Here is a 19,881-nt window from a genome sequence, read left to right as displayed (position 1 = left end):
AGAGACCCTTAGGATGAATTCTTTATCAATAGTTCAGTAATTCTATCAATAGTTCCTTGCACACAGTAGATAATTAGTAATTTTTTAAAGAATATATGTCACATAGTGGCTGCTGGTCTGGAGACTGTAGCACTTAATACCAGGATTGCATACTTAGAATGATGACTGGGTAAATACTACTTATAGTTTGCATACAGTAAAAGGGGATATAATTCAAATCAGTTGCTGAAAAGTGGCATTGCAATTTATTATATGATTACTTTTGTTTAAACAGTCACTAAAATTGATCTCTTTTGCGCTAGTGCAGAGAGAGGGATGTAAGCTTCCCGAAACATTCTGACCTTCAAATTGAGCTGCCCAAGGGAAAAGTATAGCACAGAGAAGGCACACATGAATAACGTACATGGGACATAACTGAAAATGTTCTTAGACTCCTATCTAGGCTCAACAGGAGATGGGGGAAAAATTCTTGTTAATATCATGGTGCAAATAGCCACATCCAACCTTGAGTTTTTTGAGCAAGACTTTTCTGAATGTAATAAAGGCATGTCTAATTCATTAAACAACAGTAGCCTGAAGGAATAGAACATACGCTTTCTGAGTATAACATAGAGATCTGAGTTGTTGTAATTATATCAATTGATTCTAAAATGCGTATTAAATTAAAAACCGTAAATGTTTGGTAATAGTATATCTTTGAAAATGTCTTCGCTGATTTTTGGAAGACCTAATACATGGTCATTTGTTCTCCTTTTATCTAAGTACCTGGTGGTTAATTCTGCCTTAGTGGCATATACTGGTGTTGTGCTTGAACTCTAACCACATTCACACAGGCAATCCTGTAACATTCCCAGCAAATCCTCTTCAGCTGCTGAAGAAATGTCTTGAAATAAAATTTAAAATTCGAAAGTCCATGTAGCAGTGGTACTGTTTCCTTTTAAGAATATTTTCTTTGCTTACGAGGCTTTTAGACTTCATTAAAAACTAGAATGAAAATGATTAAAACTTTCTGAGCAGCCGGGGTTGTACTGAGGAAATACATTATTTTATTTTATTTTTAGGAAATACGTTTAAAAAAAATGACGCTTAGCATGCATTCAAGGGAGAAAAGATATAGCAACAACTGTTGCATACTCCTGGAAAGAGGTCTCACACAGCGGTTGTCCTTTGATACACAGTCTGAAACCCTGAGAAGATGTGTCCAGCTGAGGAAAAGAGAAATCCCTTCCCTCTGTGCACTCAGTTTGGGGTTGTGAGCCTAGACTGTATGGGGGCTTAACTCCATCCCTGCCACTTACTGAGTAACTGGCCATCACACAGTCTGTGGAAATCTTCATTTACCGATCTGTAAAATGGTGATAGTAAAAACAGAACTAACATGGTGAGACATAGATAAAGTAATACATGTAAAGTATGTGCGATATTTCTTGCTGTTGCTTTTATAATACTCTATAAAAATGTTTTGTTGCCTTTAGTAGGTCTTTCAGTGTTAGGGCATCGTTAAGAGTACTGTGTACAAGAAAACAGTTTAAAGATCTGAGCATATGTGAGAGCAAATTGGATTTGTCATTAAATAAAACTCAATAAAATTGATCTGACACACGTATAAGTGCCAGTTGTAACTGTAATTTCGTTGCATTGTATTTGCCCATATATGATAAGCACTAATACATGACTGCAGTAATCAGCTGTCTTCCTAGTCAGACCGTGTCTGACTCGATTGGGAGCAAGCAGTTAGAGGAGGAGTCAGGGGATCATTCTGAAGTTTGAGGCCCTTGGGGAAGATTAGTCTGGGTGAAGTGTGGAAGACAGGGACAGCGGTGCGGGGGGAAGACAAGAGCAGGACATCAAGCCTTTGAGGACCTGGAGACTTGACGGAAGAGTAAAAGTGGCAGAAAGAGATGTGAGAAAATCTGCCCCAAATCAGCCTCTGTCAGCTTCTGTCTTTCAGAGCACAGCTGTCTGGAGCTGGGCAGCCAGCATGGAAAATACAGCCCAACTCTCCCCGGTGCGGGCTGCCTGACTGAGCGAGTTGTATTGCCTCTGAAAGCATTCTTAGAAAAGGACGGTAAGCAGGTATAGGTCATGAAGTTTCGATGACAAGTTCAGTGACATAGTTCTGGTTCATAATAGATGTTCAATAAATACTCTTTCATTCTCGTTCTTCTTTCACCCCAACGGTTTTCTGGCTGTCAGGCAGGGAGCACGGGTTTTGCCAGCCACCGAGGGAGTGGCCCTCTCTTCAGTGATGTGCAAATAAAGTGGTGATAGACATGCCACCAAGGGATCAGGGTTTACGCATCTCAAAGAACATATGAGGCAGGGAAGTAGCTGATACTTCCATCTCTGGGAATTTTCAGTCGCAGACTTTGTTTCAGACTTAGCGTTACTGCCAAACCTTTGGGTTTCTGCAGAGATAGTTGGACCGGACAATATGTAACAGCCGTTGTCATCTCAGGATTATTGTCGAAGTACTCGGATGCCTCAGAGTGGCTTCCTTTTCTACTCGGTTCTTCTTCTCCTTCTTCTCCTCCTCCTCCTCCTCCTCCTCCTCCTCCTCCTCCTCCTCCTCCTTCTTCTTTCCGGTGTTTCTTTCCTATCTCCTGATCCTAATCAAATGGAGAAGAGTTAGTGTGCTGAACCATCCTATATTATCTATTATCTATTGCTGCATAAAAAAAATCGCCCCAAAACTTAGCAACTTCGAACAACAAACTATTATCTCACACAGTTCTGAGCGTCAGGAATCTAAGAGCAGCTTAGCTGGGTGATTTTGGTCCAAGGTATGTCATGAATGTGCAGTGAAATAATTGGGAGGGGCTGCAGTTATCTGACTGGACTGGAGAATCAGCTTTCCAGCTCACTCCCAAGGCTGTTAGCAGGAAGCCTCAGCTCTTCTCCATAGGCCCCTCCTCAGGTCTGTTTACACAACATGGCAGCTGGCTTGTCCGCAGTGAGTCATTAGAGAATGAGATAGAGGGAGAGGGAGAGGGAGAGGGCAAGGGAGAGGAGAGAGAGAAAGAGAACACTAAGTGGAAATCATGGTGTATTTTATGACCTACCATTACAAGTCAAATACCATCATTTCTACCAGTTTCTGCTACAACAAGCTGATACCGAATGGAAGCAAATACCAGGAGGTGGGTCTTATTGGGCCGTTCATGGAGGCTGACTCCATATCTCCCTTTAGTTTCTCAACTGTCAAAACATGTTCTATGGAAAGTCTGGGAGGACTGAGATTTAAGATGGTCTATCTTACGAGGCACTGGGGAAATTTATACTAATCAAAGAACTGATTCTAATTTCTGAATATTTTTTCTGCACATGGATTTAAATATTTTAAGTTTAAATGTTTAAATATTTAAAATGACGAATCTGCTTAAATTTGTTCCATCAGTCATTTAGCTTACAAGTAAATATTAGGAGCTTCTGTGCATCAGAAACTGTCAGGACAATTTGGTATGTGTTATGATCCAGTTATGTTTATAAAAGGCCAAGGATGCACAAAGACAGAGGAATGAAATTTACCTGGGGAGGTGGAGAAGGCTTCACAAAGGAGGTCATTTTGAGTTTTGTTTTAAAGGGTTAGTAAGATTTTGCAAGACTGAATAAGAGATCAGCAAAAAGATAAATAAAATTTAAAAATGCTGTGTTTCAACAAGTTTCAGGAGACAACAGGCAGAATGATACCATCTTCATGAAGCTATAAGTTATTTAAACATACATATTTGATAAAAACATCAAAATACAAGCAAGGGAATGAGAAATTCAAAATTCACATTAGTAATTACCCTTGGAGGGAGTGGGACAGCCAAAATATGAGAGAAGAGAGAAACCAGAGAGAGATTCAGTGGTGCTGGTGATATTCTAGTGTTTGCTCAGGTTGGTAGGATTATAAATGTTAGAAATATTTATAACAACTTTTTTATATATGAAATATTATATAGTCATTTTTAACATTCATGATATGTTGTCAGCAGAGGGAATAGCACATGAAAATGCATGGAGGGATGAAACAGCTTGGAATAAAATATAAAGACATAATTATGACAAGGAAATTATAAATAATGCATTATCTTTCATAATATACAGTTCAGTGTTCTGAAATTGTATTGGAGTATACAAAGGAAAGAAGATTAGAGATACAATTGAAAGCAACAAACTCAAAACTCAAAATCTTTACAAAAGGAGCAAGTCCTATTTCTGTATTAAGAATCAGGAGGCTGATTTATCCTTTGTTGCCTGCCTGGTGATAAGATCAAGGCATATTACAATTAGGAATCTCAAATAATGTGAATTAATGATAAGTTACAGAAGCAGTTATTATTTTCATCATTAGGAAAGAGGTCTGGTGCATTTTAATTGTCTAAACCTCATCATATGCCAATAACTTTTGTTCCTAGTGGAATTCAAATCACAGGGTGGTACTTTATTTAACAACTTACCCTTTTAAACTATTGTGAAGCTGCAAGTAAGATTTAATTATATTATTGCCAATCATCTGAAGAATGGCAATTACTTGGAACTCTTGGCCAGTATTTCTGATTAAAAGTGCTATGGTGTACTGAACAGGTCATAAGTTCACATCCTGATCCTATTAATTTTCTTCTTATTCCTTAGACAAGGAATGACTCCGCCCTTGGCCTTGGAAATGGTGCTTAGGAAAAATTTGATTGATCTGAAAAGAACAGATACATGAAATGAAATGACTTTTGCTACTTTGTTTTCCTTCATGGTATTCTGTGTTTCTTTCATTAAGAGAAGAAAAAAGAAAGGAATTGTGACTAAAAGAGTATTTTCCTGGGAGAAATTTGAAGTGCTTTTAATAATTCAACAAAGTTAGAGAAGCTGATGCATGACTTAAAGCAATACTTATCTGCCAGAAAGGAGAGGATGGGTTCCTACGTATTTGTTCAGGAATAAGGTTCGGTCGGGGCATTTTTTTCTGGGGAAGGGGATGTGATACTGAAGGAGGAATGTTGTAAGGTTGGGTTTTGTTGTTGTTGTCGTTGTCATTGTTGTTGTTGTTGTTGAAAAATAGAAACAAGGGGCGCCTGGGTGGCGCAGTCGGTTAAGCGTCCGACTTCAGCCAGGTCACGATCTCGCGGTCTGTGAGTTCGAGCCCCGCGTCAGGCTCTGGGCTGATGGCTCGGAGCCTGGAGCCTGTTTCCGATTCTGTGTCTCCCTCTCTCTCTGCCCCTCCCCCGTTCATGCTCTGTCTCTCTCTGTCCCAAAAATAAATAAAAAACGTTGAAAAAAAAAAAAAAATTTAAAAAAAAAAAAAAAAAAAAAGAAAAATAGAAACAAAACATAATCCCTGTAAGGCTACACTGGAACTTTCTGGCCAAGAAATTATATCTGTTTTGCCACAAAAAGGCCAAGGGTGTCTGAAGGTATTTTCTGAACCAGTGCTACCTTGCTGAGCTGGGTTGTCATTGTGCTATTATTCCAGGTAAACTTGAGCGCCAACTCCTGCTCTTGGTTCAACTGCCTTGGTTCTTCTAGGTCCTCTGGCTCCTTGATAGATTTTTTTTTTTTTTTTTTTTTTTTTTTTTTTGTCATTAGGTCTGCTCTTGTTGAGATAACTCTTTCACTTTTTGCCCACTGATAATACATTCCAGCCAAATTGTACCCATATTTTCTGGGTGTGGGCATGGCCAGAAGTAAACATACACCTGTCCTTCTGTCCCTTTACATGTTATTTGCTGTTGAGACATCTCCTCAATATCAGGTTTATATCTAAACAAAGGTGACTCTGACTTGGACTCACAAAGGAGTTCATTGAGAGTTGGTGTTAGGTGTTTGATATCTAAAAATGCCTGCAGCTCCTTTTCTTTCTCATTCTTATCTCACCTGAGATTACCCTCTGACACATCATCCTCGGAATATTCTCCTTGTTTTACATACTTGTAAACACTCTCATAATTCCTGCATCTCTTCATAAATGTCTCCTTCCTTCCTTTTGTTTTTTTTTTTTTTAGCTCTGCCTGTGACTAGAACATGCTCTAGATGGTCCCCAATAGGCATGTTTCCTTAGTTTTTGCTCCAAGCGGCATCTTTGGAAAACATTTTCCTGTTTTCCAGTAACACTGAACTTCTGTGCCTTTTGATTTTCCACTGTCTGACCTTTTTACCTTCTCCTCTCACTCCTTACTCCCTCCAATCATTTTAATTCCTCCTCCATAAAAGTTAATAAAATCAAGCTTGTTCTGCATTCCCTAGCAATTTCCTCTAGATCATGTCCTCTTTTCATTAGCTGTGAGCACATGTATTTGCTGACCTTTCAGCAATGAGTGGCTTGACAGTGTTGGGTACTTTACTTCCATTGTCTGAAAGATGTAAGAATAGTGGCCTCCTCAGTCATATCTGATCTCATTCTCTTTCCATTCTAATTCTTGGCATGATAGTCAGAAAACAAACTTTGGGGGTGGGGGGAATAGGGAGAGGTGGGTCAAAGGGTATATAAACTTTCAGTTATAAGATGAATAAGGCTGAGCTCCTAATGTATAACATGGTGACTATAGTTGATAACGTTCTTGTATAATTGAAGTTTGATAAGAGAGGAGAAATTAAATGTTCCCACCTAAAAGGAAAAAAGAAAGTTAAATATGTTAGGTGATGGATATGTTAATTAACTCAGTGGGGAGGAATCCTTACAAAATGTATAGCTATATCAAATCACCATGATGTATACTTTAAGTATCTTACAATTTTATTTTTTAGTTATACCTCAATAAAGCTAGGGAAAATAAAGAAAAAAAGTTCTGAGCCACATTTAGGCTGAAATAGTATTATATTCTTTACTACCCAAATTCATATTAGTCCTCCAGTTCTTGGAAACTAATCCATTCATCCAACTGATTTAAAGATTAGTCATCTACTATGTGCCAGGCAATGTCTTTGAACTAGAGACACAAGATAAATGATGCACAATTTTGGTCTTTAAAGAATACAAAAGAGGGGTGCCTGGGTGGCTCAGTCGGTTCAGCGTCCGACTTCGGCTCATGTCATGATCTCATGGTGCGGGGGTTTGAGCCCCACATCGGTCTCTGTGCTGACAGCTTGGAGCCTGGAGCCTGCTTCGGATTCTGTGTCTCCCTCTCTCTCTGCCCCTCCCCTGCTCATGCTCTATCTCTGTCTCTCAAAATAAATAAATGCAAAAAAAAATTTTTTTAAAGAATACAAAAGATATTGGGAAGATTTACCAAAAGATGATGACAATACAATGCAATTGCTATGATAGGGACTGCACAAGGGTCTGTGGGAACCTCAAGAAGAGAGCATGTAGGAACAGCACCCCTTGGGGAAAAGACTTCCTAGAGAAGGTAACATTTGGGCAGTCACATCAAGTCTGCCTCATGTAGATCTAGCATGGGGGTGAGGGTGGACACGAGGGATTCTAGAAACAAGACAGCTGATGCAGAGACCTTACGGATGGAACAAGCACATTTTTCTAAGACTAGAAAGAGGGTTACACCAGGAAAATACATGCAGGGAGATAATGTTGGAAAGGAAAGGCAAGGACTTATATATGAAGGGTCTTGATTATCTTGATGAGAAATGTGAAAATCTGTTGTAGGCAGTGGAAAAAAACAACAAAAATGTAAGCAAAGACAATTATGGGAAATTGTCCTTTCAACCACTGTACATTTTTTCCCTTGCATCCCCTCTAATTTCACTCCCTGTCTACTCTTAAGTCATGTTCTTAAATTCCTTTAAACATTCTCAAGTGGTAATAATCTCCTATACTTGATATGTTGGAATCGGAGGTCTAATTTGATTAGGACCCTTACCTCCGCTCGTATTTATCACCATAGGAAGCACAGAAGACACGCCTCAACCCTGGGACTCTAATTCCCATGACTTCTACATTGCTGTCTCTACCTCCATCTCCTTCCCTTCTCTATCTTCTGTATCTGTTTACTTTAGAGAAGTTTTAGGTCAATCATTAGCTAAATTCCCTTAATAATTAACTTATTTTGAAAATATTCCTTTAGGGGCACCTGGGTATCTCAGTTCGTTCGGCATCCGACTCTTGATTTCGTGTCAGGATCTCATAATTGTGAGGTCAAGCTCCGCATCAGGCTCCGCGATGGGCATGGAGTCTGCTTAAGATTAAAGTCTCTCCCTTTCCCTCTCCCCCCACACTGTCTCAATAAACAAACAAACGAATAAACATGTAAAAAAGAAAACCAAACCTAGAGGCATCACAATTCCCGATTTCAAGATGTGTTACAAAGCTGTAATCCTCAAGACAGTATGGTACTGACATAAAAGCAGACATATAGGTCAATGGAACAGAATGGAGAACCCAGAAATGTACCTACAAGTATATGGCCAACTAATCTTTGATAAAGCAGGAAAGAATATCCAGTGGGAAAAAGACAGTGTCTTCAGCAAGTGGTGTTGGGAAAACTGGACAGTAACATGCAGAAGAATGAACCTGGACCACTTTCTTACACCATACGCAAATATAAACTCAAAATGGATGAAAGACCTAAATGTAAGACAGGAAACCATCAAAATCCTAGAGGAGGAAACAGGCAACAACCACCTCTTTGACCTCAGCCATAGCAACTTCTTACTAGACATGTCTCTGGAGGCAAAGAAAACAAAAGCAAAAATGAACTATTGAGACCTTACCAAGATAAAAAACTGCACAGCATACGAAAGCATCAAGGAGACTAAAAGGCAACCAATGGAATGGGAGAAGATTTTTGCAAATGACATATCTGATAAAGAGTTAGTATCCAAAATCTATGAAGAACTTATGAAACTCAACACCCAAAAAACAAATAATCTAGTGAAGAAATGGACAAAAGACATGAACAGACACTTCTTAAAAGAAGACATCCTGATGGATAACAGACACATGAAAAGATGCCCAACATTACTCATCATCAGGGAAACACAAATCAAAATCACAATGAGGTAACACTTCACACCTTCAGAATGGCTAAAATTAACTACTCAGGCAGCAACAGATGTTGGCAAGGATGCAGAGAAAGGGGAACCTTTTTGCACTGCTGGTGGGAATGCAAACTGGTGCAGCCACTCTGGAAAACAGTATGGAGGTTCTTCAAAAAATTAAAAATAGAACTACCCTACAACCCAGCAATTACACTACTAGGTATTTACCCAAAGGATACAGGAGTATTTATTCAAAGGGGCACATGCACCCCAATGTTTATGGCAACACTATTGACAATAGCTAAATTATGGAAAGAGCCCAAATGTCCATCAACTAATGAATGGATAAAAAAGAAGTGGTATATATATACAATGGCATATTACTTGGCAATCAAAAAGAATGAAATCTTGCCATTTGCAACAGCGTGGATGGAGTTAGAGTGAATTATGCTAAGTGAAATAAGTCAGTCAGAGAAACATAAATATCATATGATTTCACTAATGTGGAATTTAAGAAACAAAGATAAACATAGGGGAAGGGAAGGAAAAACAGAGAGGGAGGCAAACCTTAAGAAACTCTTAAATTCAGAGAACAAACTGAGGGTTGTGGAGGGGTGTTGGGTGGGTTCATGGCTAAGTGGGTGATGGGTATTAAGGAAGGCACTTGTTGAGATGAGCACTGGGTGTTATATGTAAGTGATGAATCACTAAATTCTACCTCTGATACCATTATTACACTATATGTTAACTAACTTGGATTTAAATAAAATTTTTAAGAAAGGTGATGTAACAGGTGAACATGGGGGAAAAAAGAGAGAGAGGCAAACCATAAAATAGACTCTTACCTATAGTGCACAAACTGAGGGTTCCTAGAGGGGAAGTGGGGGAGATGGGTACTAAGGAGGGCACTTGTTAATGATGAGCATTGGGTGATGTATGTAAGTCATGAATCACTAAATTCTATATCTGAAACTATTATTACATTGTATGTTAACTAACTGGAATTTAAACAAAATCATGAAACTAAAATAAAGAAAAAAAAGAAAATATTCCCTTTACATTTCTTTACGTAACTAACACTGGTCTCTCTATTGATTATACTCTTTCCCTTACATTCCTTCTGATTTCTCCTTCATATTCCTTCTACTGTAAGGGCTGGGGTCATGGTATATGCCCTGCCTTTTTTCTTTTTAATGCTACTTCAAGATTATTCTCCTATCCAACTCCATAAAAACTTCAAGTTTTGACTGGGATTTTATCAAACTGTTCCATCCACTATCTTTCCTTGCAATAATCATCTACTAAGTCTCAAGTCATTGTCCCTGTTCTCTGATGATTTTATCTCCTGCTTCAGTCCTACTCCCTTCAATGCCACCTTTGTTTTAATTCTTGGTAATCTCAACATTCACATAGACAATTTTTCCATTTTTCTGGGCTCTTAGTTATTGAATCTCCTCCCCAATTTCGTATTCCATCCTAATTCCGAGACTCACTTCCATGGATATACACTGACATTGCTCTTATAAATCCAATTTCAAATCTCTACTGTGATGATCATGGAGTATTTTCCTAGCTTACTGCTTATACTATCATGACTGAAAAAAAAAAAAAAAAAAAAAAAAAAAAAAAGACCACAAAACCCTTTGACCACTATAGAATTTAATAGTTGATCTTCAATTGATCTTATCACCTTATCTTGTCACAGTCCTTCCTCATCCCATAATGTTATTCCTTCCTTCTTTCCATGACATAAATACCATGGCAAAGTTAAAAATCACTCTCTTACATATATTCACAGTTCCTTTGCCTTTCTGCTTTTCATATCTCCCTAGAGATACCAAAATTCTGGTGGAATCAATACTGGCACTTTGCTACCTGCATACACACAGCCAAATAATCCTGAAGAAGGAAGACCTACCACAAATGAAACCAATCCCATTGTAAATTCATAGTCATGAATACTGCCTGACAATTATTCTATACTTCCCTACTCCACCCTTTACAACTGACCTATTCAAATATTTCCTACATTCTTGTCTCTTGTTCCTTTCTGTTATTCTCTCAGTTGATGAATCTTCTTGTTTCACTAAGCAAATTAAAGCATTCAGAAGAAAGCTGTCTTAATCTTCCATCACTATTTCTACCCATTTACCAGAATCTGTGCTATTGTATTCTATCCTCATTTCTGTTACTGCAGTTGAACTACCCATGCTTCTAACTGGGGCCAACTTTATCCTAGCCCAAATATATACTTCTAGCCTACAACGACCTACAAAATCCATATGCATATGTCCAACTGGATTTGAATATCCAATTGAATATTTAAAAGGCATCTCATGGGGCGCCTGGGTGGCGCTGTCGGTTGAGCGTCCGACTTCAGCCAGGTCACGATCTCGCGGTCCGTGAGTTCGAGCCCCGTGTCAGGCTCTGGGCTGATGGCTCGGAGCCTGGAGCCTGTTTCCGATTCTGTGTCTCCCTCTCTCTCTGCCCCTCCCCCGTTCATGCTCTGTCTCTCTCTGTCCCAAAACTAAATAAAAAACGTTGAAAAAAAAAATTAAAAGGCATCTCTAACTTCACACTCAAAAAAAAAAAAAAAAAAAAAAAAAAGAAACTCCTGGTAATGCTACCCACCTCTCAGCCTCACCAACAAAAAACACCAACAAGAACTAGTTCCTCCTGTGGTTTTCTCCATCTCAGTGAATGTCAATGTAAGTTCTTCTAGGTGCAGGGCCAGAAGATGTGTTTCTTTGCTCACACCTTGCATCTTGGGTTTTTTTTGTTTTGTTTTGTTTTGTTTTTAATGTTTATTTATTTTTGAGAAAGAGACAGAGTATGAGCAGGGAGGAGGGAAAGAGAGAGAGGGAGACACAGAATCTGAAGCAGGCTCCAGGCTCCACGCTCTGAGCTGTCAGCACAGATCCTGACGCGGGGCTTGAACTCATGAACCACGAGATCATTACCTGAGCTGAAGTCGGACACTTAACTGACTGAGCCACCCAGGTGCCCCACATCTTGTTCTTTAAGAAACCCTGTGATTCTCCTTTTAAAATATATCAAGAATTTTACTCCTTCCCTTTACCTCCATTACTACCACTTTGGTCCAGGTCACCAGCCTCTTTGCCTGGGTTATTGTACTAACTTCAGAGACTGAATCATGCTCCTTCCCTTATCCACTGTACCTGATTCTCAAGAGCAGTCACCAGAGTGATCCTGTAATTCAGATTATGTCCCTCCTTTACTCAAAAACTCACTATCCCCACCACAGTCAGACTAGAAGCCCAAACCATTACCATTATTTAAAATCCATACATGTTTTAGGTTCCATTTCTTGTCTGACCTCATCTTTTCTCTGCCTTACTATTTCTCTTTAACATTTATCACTACGTAACATTCTGTACATTTTACTTTTCTATCTTTTTTCTTTTCAGTGCCCATTAAAATGTAAATGGTATAAGGGTGGGGATTTTTTTTTTTTGTATATTTTGTTCACTACTGTATTACCAGAGCCTACATCAGTGCCTAACTCATAGAAGGCATACAGTAAAAGGTATTGGAATGAATGGATGATTTAATGAATGAAATTGTTTTCGCATGACTACATTATCTAATTTGTTGTGCATGCTAGTACTTTTTTATAGCTGTGTGATTTACTGTAGTAATTCAAAGGATGACCTCTAATCAGACTGAGAGAAATTTGAATTTCATCTGCACCTTGCCATGTGGATTTGCAAATTATATTCAGTGTCTCCAGTCTTGTTTTCACATTTTAAAAATGGACATAATAATAGTGACTGACTCAAAGGATAATTGTGAGAATTAAATGAAAAACTGCAGGTAAAATGATCAGAATGCAAAGTGAGTAAAGTCCAGAGCAAAGTTAGTAAACTTTTAATCTAGTTAATATTTTTTAGTTAAATCTAATACATATTATTTTTCTTTTTGTGTCTTGATGTGTACATTTAAGTAATTTTGTAAGAGGAGAAGATAAACTCTTTGAGGTTGGAAATGTTAACTTCTATTTCATTTTAAACCCTTCTGACTTGTTTCATACCAGTATTTAATCAGTTATTCTTTGAGAGTCAGGTAGATTCCTGAAGTGTTTCAAATGGCTCGTTTTCAGTATGGTAACATAGGATAAATCAGCCCCATAGTTTCATCCATTTTTTTCTGACAGACTACTCCAGAGTAGAAAAAAAAAAAATATTTGTTATGTACTTGACTTTTGTGTAAAGGAAGGAAAAACAAAAACAAAAACCTCTCTGAAGAGAATTATCACAGTGCATTATAAAAAATGCTTAGAGGAGAGTTTTCCTAAAACTGACACTTAGGAAGTTCATCGAAATCATTTGGAAGTGATCTATGCAAACTTTACATTTAATTTCGATCATTTTTTTTTTCACTTAGGAGCATAACCTTTAGAAGTATAATAGTCCCAACTGCTTGATGCTCACATAGGTAACTAAATTTTTAGAATTAACACATATGCATGTAGGACTGGCTCTTTTGCTCATGAGTTTAATTATGATGATCCAGGAGGGGGTAACATGTAGGAGTCATCAGCAGGGGGTTGATTGCACAAGGTTTCTCTGAGAGTCTGCACTAAATAGACCTCACTGTACAAGTTTACCACGGGTGGGAGAGATGTTTGTTTTTATTATTATTTTCTGTGAGAAACGGGCACTCTAAATACATATATTTTGTTCAGATTGCCTGAACAATCTCCAGAGCTGATTAGAATTTGTATTCATAGAGCTAGGTCTAGAATCCTAGTTATTATAACTGCTAGCCTATGACTTTTACTTTACACTTCTGTATACTTATATTCTAGACTGGTAAAAAAAGAAAAGCCTTCATCTAGGAGTTAAAATAACTTTCAGTTCTAATCACAGGTCTGTAAATGCAAAGATTTGCTGTTCTTGACAAGACTTGTCACCTCTATGCCTTAATTCACCCACCTGCATAAAAGTAGGGATTGTATCTGCCCTATGTTTTTTACCGACTTATTGTTAACATTATGTTCAATGTGAAGATTATAAAAGTGAGATGTTGTATATTACATGGTTTCTCATTGGGAGGATATTTCAACAGCAGTTGTAACAATCTCTGATGTTGCTGCTCTTCAACTTCTGTTATTTTTCTTTCCAGTCAGTTTCTAAATCTCTGTAACTATATTATGATCACCTCCTACCCCCCACCTTTTTAAAAATAGCATATCGGATTTTGCCAGTAGAAATCCAATGGTAAAATCATACTGATAGTTGAAATGAAGGGTTCCTCCTATTTTTCTTGGGTAAAATTTTGATAACACCAAATTGTGCTTTTCAGTTCTGTACTTGGATATTAGTTGCAATAGCATATTTTCTTCTCATTTTCACAGGAAATGACTTATTTCTTGTAGCAGTTCATGAACTGGGACATGCTCTGGGATTAGAGCATTCCAATGACCCCACTGCCATCATGGCCCCATTTTACCAGTACATGGAAACTGACAACTTCAAACTACCTAATGATGATTTGCAAGGCATCCAGAAGATTTATGGTAGGTTACCACTGTTTCTGTTTGGTTAACCTGACAGTGAAGTCCAGAGTTCCTGCTGTTTCCTTCTTTGAGATAGATGCTCTAAGTATTGAGAAAAATAAATACGGAAAAAAGAAAACAAAAAATTCTAGACTATGGGCAGAAGTCTTCTATCAATTAAGTCTGACAGTCCCAGATATCTCAGTATACAGATTATGGTAAAATCTATACACTGATAAAATTTTCTTATTGAGTTTAATTGAAATCTGCAGTTACAGCAAAGAACTTATAACTTTAGTATTTAATATTCAGATAAAAAATGTAATAAATGAATATAACCAATAAAAGCAGTGAGAAATGTAAAGACTCTCTTGTAAGGTAGTGAGATTTTGGTAAAAACTGACAGATTGACCCTCAGTTTATATTTGATGTTAGATAGTACCTAGATAAATCACTTGTGAGGTTACAGAAAATACTTGTGTGATGGATACAATAAAATGACCCCAAAAGTGTGTGATTACTAAGAATGAAAGCTAGCAAACATGGGAGTGAAAGTTAATGAATGGCAAAATTTACTTACACATAATTCAAAATAAATTTCTAATATGCTAGTATTATTTTTATTTATGGGGTTCAGTCAGTGAGTGCAAATTAAGACCAAAGGGAGAAAGACTGTTATACATATTTACTATAATCCTAACTCCCTCAACAGAACCATTGACCTTTATAAAGACATTTATTTCACACATAATTAAGAACTTGACATTTATAATTTACATATAGAGAATATGCTTTCCTAAATTAGTGAAGTGAAGCTTTCATTTTACAACACAAAGGCAAATGCATGTTATCTGTATGTTAATATCCAGTATTCAGAAGATGTCATTTGCATTTTTAAATAGCATAGTTTAAGTTCACTAATTTGTTTTGCATTCATTAGTTTTTCAATTTCAGTATCTCAGTGGTAACCATTCTCTCAGGGTTAAAATAAGATTTGAAAAAAAAATAGTCGTCAACTTTTGTGCTACTCTTTATTAGGGGGATACTGAGAAAAGGGAAATGTCTCAGTCAAAACTAAATAGCACATATATTAAATGTGCTGTCTATACCTAGTTTGTGCCATCAAAATTCCTCCTAAGTGGTTAGCTGAAAGAAGGCTTTTTCTCATGACCTCATGAATTAGTAGTCTAGACTGAAGGTCTGCAAAAGAATATTCTTTCCGTATCTAAATATTAAGTGTGAACAGCTCTGTATTTCTTTTAAAAAAATAAATCTCTGGAGGAATGATGCTTTACATCTGCAACAAATTATATGTGTAAACTTTGGCTTAATTTAGAAACCTCTTTTTAGAAATACTTCTTCACATTAATATTTTACTAGCGGTGTTTTAATCAATAGGTGTTTTAGATGCAGTATTCAAATGAAACACTCATCTAGCAATTTGTCAAAACGTCATTAGAAGAAAATAATCAAAGTCAAGAAATGGTGATAAATACAGCTGGAGACATAGAGTAGAATAAACCTCGGTTCGTTAATGTTTATCTTTTAGAAATATTTGCATTGAATCATTGTCTATCAAAATCTAGGATTAACTTTGGTGGAGCTTACATGCATGGCTCCAGTATTCATTTTCATTTATTTATTATTTATACACCACCTACTTCCAAAAAAGATTTGAAAGCAGCTTTTCCAATAAGGACTGTGGTGAAGCTATAAAAAATGTCATTAAAAATTAACAAAGAAAGTTTAGTTACTTGGATTCAGAATTTAGCATGATAAGGACTTTCTGATAGACTTGGCAATGGTTTGTTGGGTAAGGCGGTTTGTTTTTTCAGAAAACATACAGTCTTAAAGACGTCTTAGCTCACTTAGTCCGTGCCCTCCCATCCTGAGTGATTGTACTCTGTGCATATCATCCAGCACCATTCCAGTTTTAAGTGAACCAAGCGCTTTCCTCATATCTTCAAAGGTCCACCTGACAAGATTCCTCCACCGACAAGACCTCTACCGACAGTGCCCCCACACCGGTCCATTCCTCCGGCTGACCCGAGGAAGAATGACAGGCCCAAACCTCCCAGGCCTCCCACTGGCAGACCTTCCTATCCCGGAGCCAAACCCAACATCTGCGATGGGAACTTTAACACTCTAGCTATTCTTCGCCGTGAGATGTTTGTTTTCAAGGTAGGAGGCTGTGATTTTTTTTTTTTTTTTTTAACGGTGGATCAAGTGTCTACGGTGTCGCTTTAGAAAACAAGTTCTCATTCATTCTAACACTACCTTCCCAGACCTCTCACAGTTAGAAGTTTCAAAAAAGCATCTTAGAAAATAAACGCACAAATGGGCTTAAATGTCTAGCAGAAGATTGCTGTAACATTCTATTTGGGGAAGGCATTTATGTCAGCAGAAGCTAAAATGCCTAGAAATGTAAGGGTGAGAAAATGCTGCATGTTATGAACAGATAAAAAAGCATAATTGAAATCATGAATAGGAGCTAATCGGGATGATTGGCTTGGGAGCTTAGCCACTTCCAGGCACACGAAAGCTATTCTCTCTTTGATTTGCACATCTTTATGAGATCCCTATGATTTCAGTTGACAATTAAAGCATTGTTTTTTAAGAGTGCTGGTGATCATTTTGTTTTGGATCTACTGATAGAAATTTTAGTAAAATCTCCTCTATGAGACCATCCTTTTTATTTTACATGCACATGTTATTGTTTTCGATAGTCAGGCATTTATATCTACCTAATTTATATTTTTAAAAAGGTTACAGATAAAACTAATTTTACATTTTGGTAAGTATGCCTTTGAATGCCATTGGGTTCTCAGACAACACTGATAAACAGTGTATCAAAGTAAGTTACATAATGAACTTACAAAGCAAGTTCAACATAATGTTGAAAAGTATAGTATAATACTGAAAAATAATTTCTCCCTCAATATTTGCAAACTAATGTGAAAAATTAATTAAAGTATGTTTTATGTTGGCATTAGAATATTAAAGTAACCACATTTTACCAATACCATCCATTTAAAAGTAAAATAATATGCTCTCTTTTTTAGTAGATGTGAATCGATAAATAATGAAATATCATCCTACTTATACAGTTTCCTATCTACCAGAGGCTACACTTTAAAAATATAGATTTCATATAATTTTTAACAGACAAAGTACTCTGTCTCCTTTATTGGAAAATAAGATTTGGATTTGATATGCATAAGAGCATCGTACTTACCAGGAAAAATCAATGCTTTGTTTCAAACACATGAATAGATTTTTGAGTTCTATAAATGCTCTGCAATACTTAATTAGATATCTCCGATTCAATTTAAGTAGATTAATAAATTTAGATTCAAGGAGAAAAAAAATGAAAGCTCTTTCTCTTTATATACAGCTACTCGTTGTGGCTAAGCTCACAGCAACTACTTGAAATGAAAACAAAATGCAGTCATTTGTTTATTCTATAAGACACCAAATGATATCTGAAGGATTTTTTTTTCTTCTCTGTTTTGGCCAAATTTCAACATCCCAGCTTTATACCTTGATATCAATGTAATATCTGAGAATATAATGTGAAATTGACTCTGAGTGCATTCTTTCCATCCTTCCTATCTAATCAGATCGTCGGTCTGAGAAAAGAGTGGTTTCTTCATATGTAATGATCATTTTCACCAGCCTTGCTGCTCTGCACACTGGAAGTATTCTTGATTGACAAAATAAGGTCTTGTGATCACTGGTTCCTGGAATCAGGAGTGAATAAAAAGCAAATAGACCAATTCTCAAGTAGAATGCTGTAGCCACTGTGATTAATATCAAATCAGGTGTATGAAAAACATGAGTAAGGCCTGATAACTCTAAACTTTCATGGTACCTTGGATTCCTTAATCAAAACTCTCCACAGGACAGAGTTCCTAAACTCTGTCTGAATTTAATTTCTTTTTTCCACTGGTCCCTTCCCTCTTTCTAAGAATAATTACTGTTGAGGATATCTTCTGATAGGCATTGTATTCTTTTTAATCTCCACTGAGTGGATTATGTGTCACATCACTTGATAATGTTCATAATTATCTCTTTCATATAATCAGTGAGTATGCCCAGCATAGTTTAGTAGGCACCAGGGATGTATGAATAGAAGGTAGCACCTCTGTCTTTATGGAGCTTATATTCCAGGAGTGAAGACAAACATGAACTCAAGAACTTTTAAAATACGGGAGTAAAAGGTATGACATTGATATGAAGAGAAAATACTGAAGTCTAGTTGAATCGATCAAGAAAACTTGACCAAGAAAAAGCTTATGCTGAATTTTGAGAGAGAAATTTCTTAGGCACATTAAAGAAATTGATATTTGGTTTACTAAAAAGTTGGCGCATTGAGAGAGAGAAGATAGACATATTTAACTCTAGTGGAAAGTGACAAATAATATAAATCAGAAATAAACACAATTTGATTGAAGCAAAGAAAGCATGATCGAATGATACCTGCTCCTTAATTAATAGCAGCCGTAGATTGAGTAACTAATATGTGGCTGAATGTATGCTAGGCACTTAATCTCTAAGCCTTATAATAGTACTGCAAGATGGATAGGATTCTCAGGTTTTTTTTTTGTTTTGTTTTGTTTTGTTTTTTAATTTTTTTAACGTTTATTTATTTTTGAGACAGAGAGAGACAGAGCATGAACGAGGGAGGGGCAGAGAGAGAGGGAGACACAGAATCTGAAACGGGCTCCGGGCTCTGAGCTGTCAGCACAGAGCCCGACGCGGGGCTCGAACCCACGGACCGCGAGATCATGACCTGAGCCGAAGTCGGACGCTTAACCGACCGAGCCACCCAGGCGCCCCTAGGATTCTCAGTTTTACATAGGGGAATACTGAGAATCAGAAAAGTAGTTAGTCTGAGTTACAAGGTCAGTAAGTAGTAGTCAGTAGTTGAGCTCAGGTCTACTTGATTCTGAAATCTGTGTTAAACTTTCCCTTACCTGAGAGTAAAGGAAAAGCTTCAAAACAAAGGTGGCAGACTTTAAACTATATTTTAAAATATTAAATATGCAAGAAATCTTTGCTGAGCTCTTAATGTGAGATGCTGTTTTAGGCACTGGCAATGTAGTAGTTAAGAAAAGAAAAGGAAAGGAGAGGGGAGGGAGGGGAGGGGAGGGGAGGGGAGGAAAAACAGCTAGACCCTGGCTTCTTGGAGCTTATATTTTAGCTTTCTTCACACAGAAGTTCCCCATGGGTCACTGAAGGATGTGGGAAAGCATCCACAAATTCTGTTTTCCTTTATTGATAACTGCTGGCCCCCTAAGTTATCCCTCTATACCTAAATAGGCTAGCCTAACTTTACGCCAGATTAATGTCATTTTCCCCCATATCTGTTCTACCTGCCTGAAATTACTCTCTGCCGGCTCTCTTGTGCATGCCTGCCTTTTAAATTTTCTTTTAATGTACTCATCATTAAT

The 19,881-nt window shown here is 37.3% G+C and overlaps 1 protein-coding gene across 2 annotated transcripts in view; it reads left to right on the top strand.

Annotated features, from left to right (window-relative positions):
* MMP16 (matrix metallopeptidase 16) overlaps positions 1-19,881 on the top strand; it is a 311,674-nt gene that overhangs the window by 197,670 nt on the left and 94,123 nt on the right. For both annotated transcript variants that reach the window (XM_060610852.3, XM_060610851.3), the window contains exons 5-6: positions 14,288-14,449; positions 16,398-16,609. In XM_060610852.3, the coding sequence (XP_060466835.1) occupies positions 14,288-14,449; positions 16,398-16,609 (374 nt within the window). The remainder of the gene's footprint in view (positions 1-14,287; positions 14,450-16,397; positions 16,610-19,881) is intronic.

Source organism: Panthera onca, chromosome F2, assembly GCF_046562875.1.
Source record: "Panthera onca isolate mPanOnc1 chromosome F2, mPanOnc1 haplotype 2, whole genome shotgun sequence".
NCBI classification, from domain to species: Eukaryota; Metazoa; Chordata; class Mammalia; order Carnivora; family Felidae; genus Panthera; species Panthera onca.
Note: the sequence above shows the minus strand (reverse complement) of the source record. Positions and strands in the feature narration are given on the sequence as shown.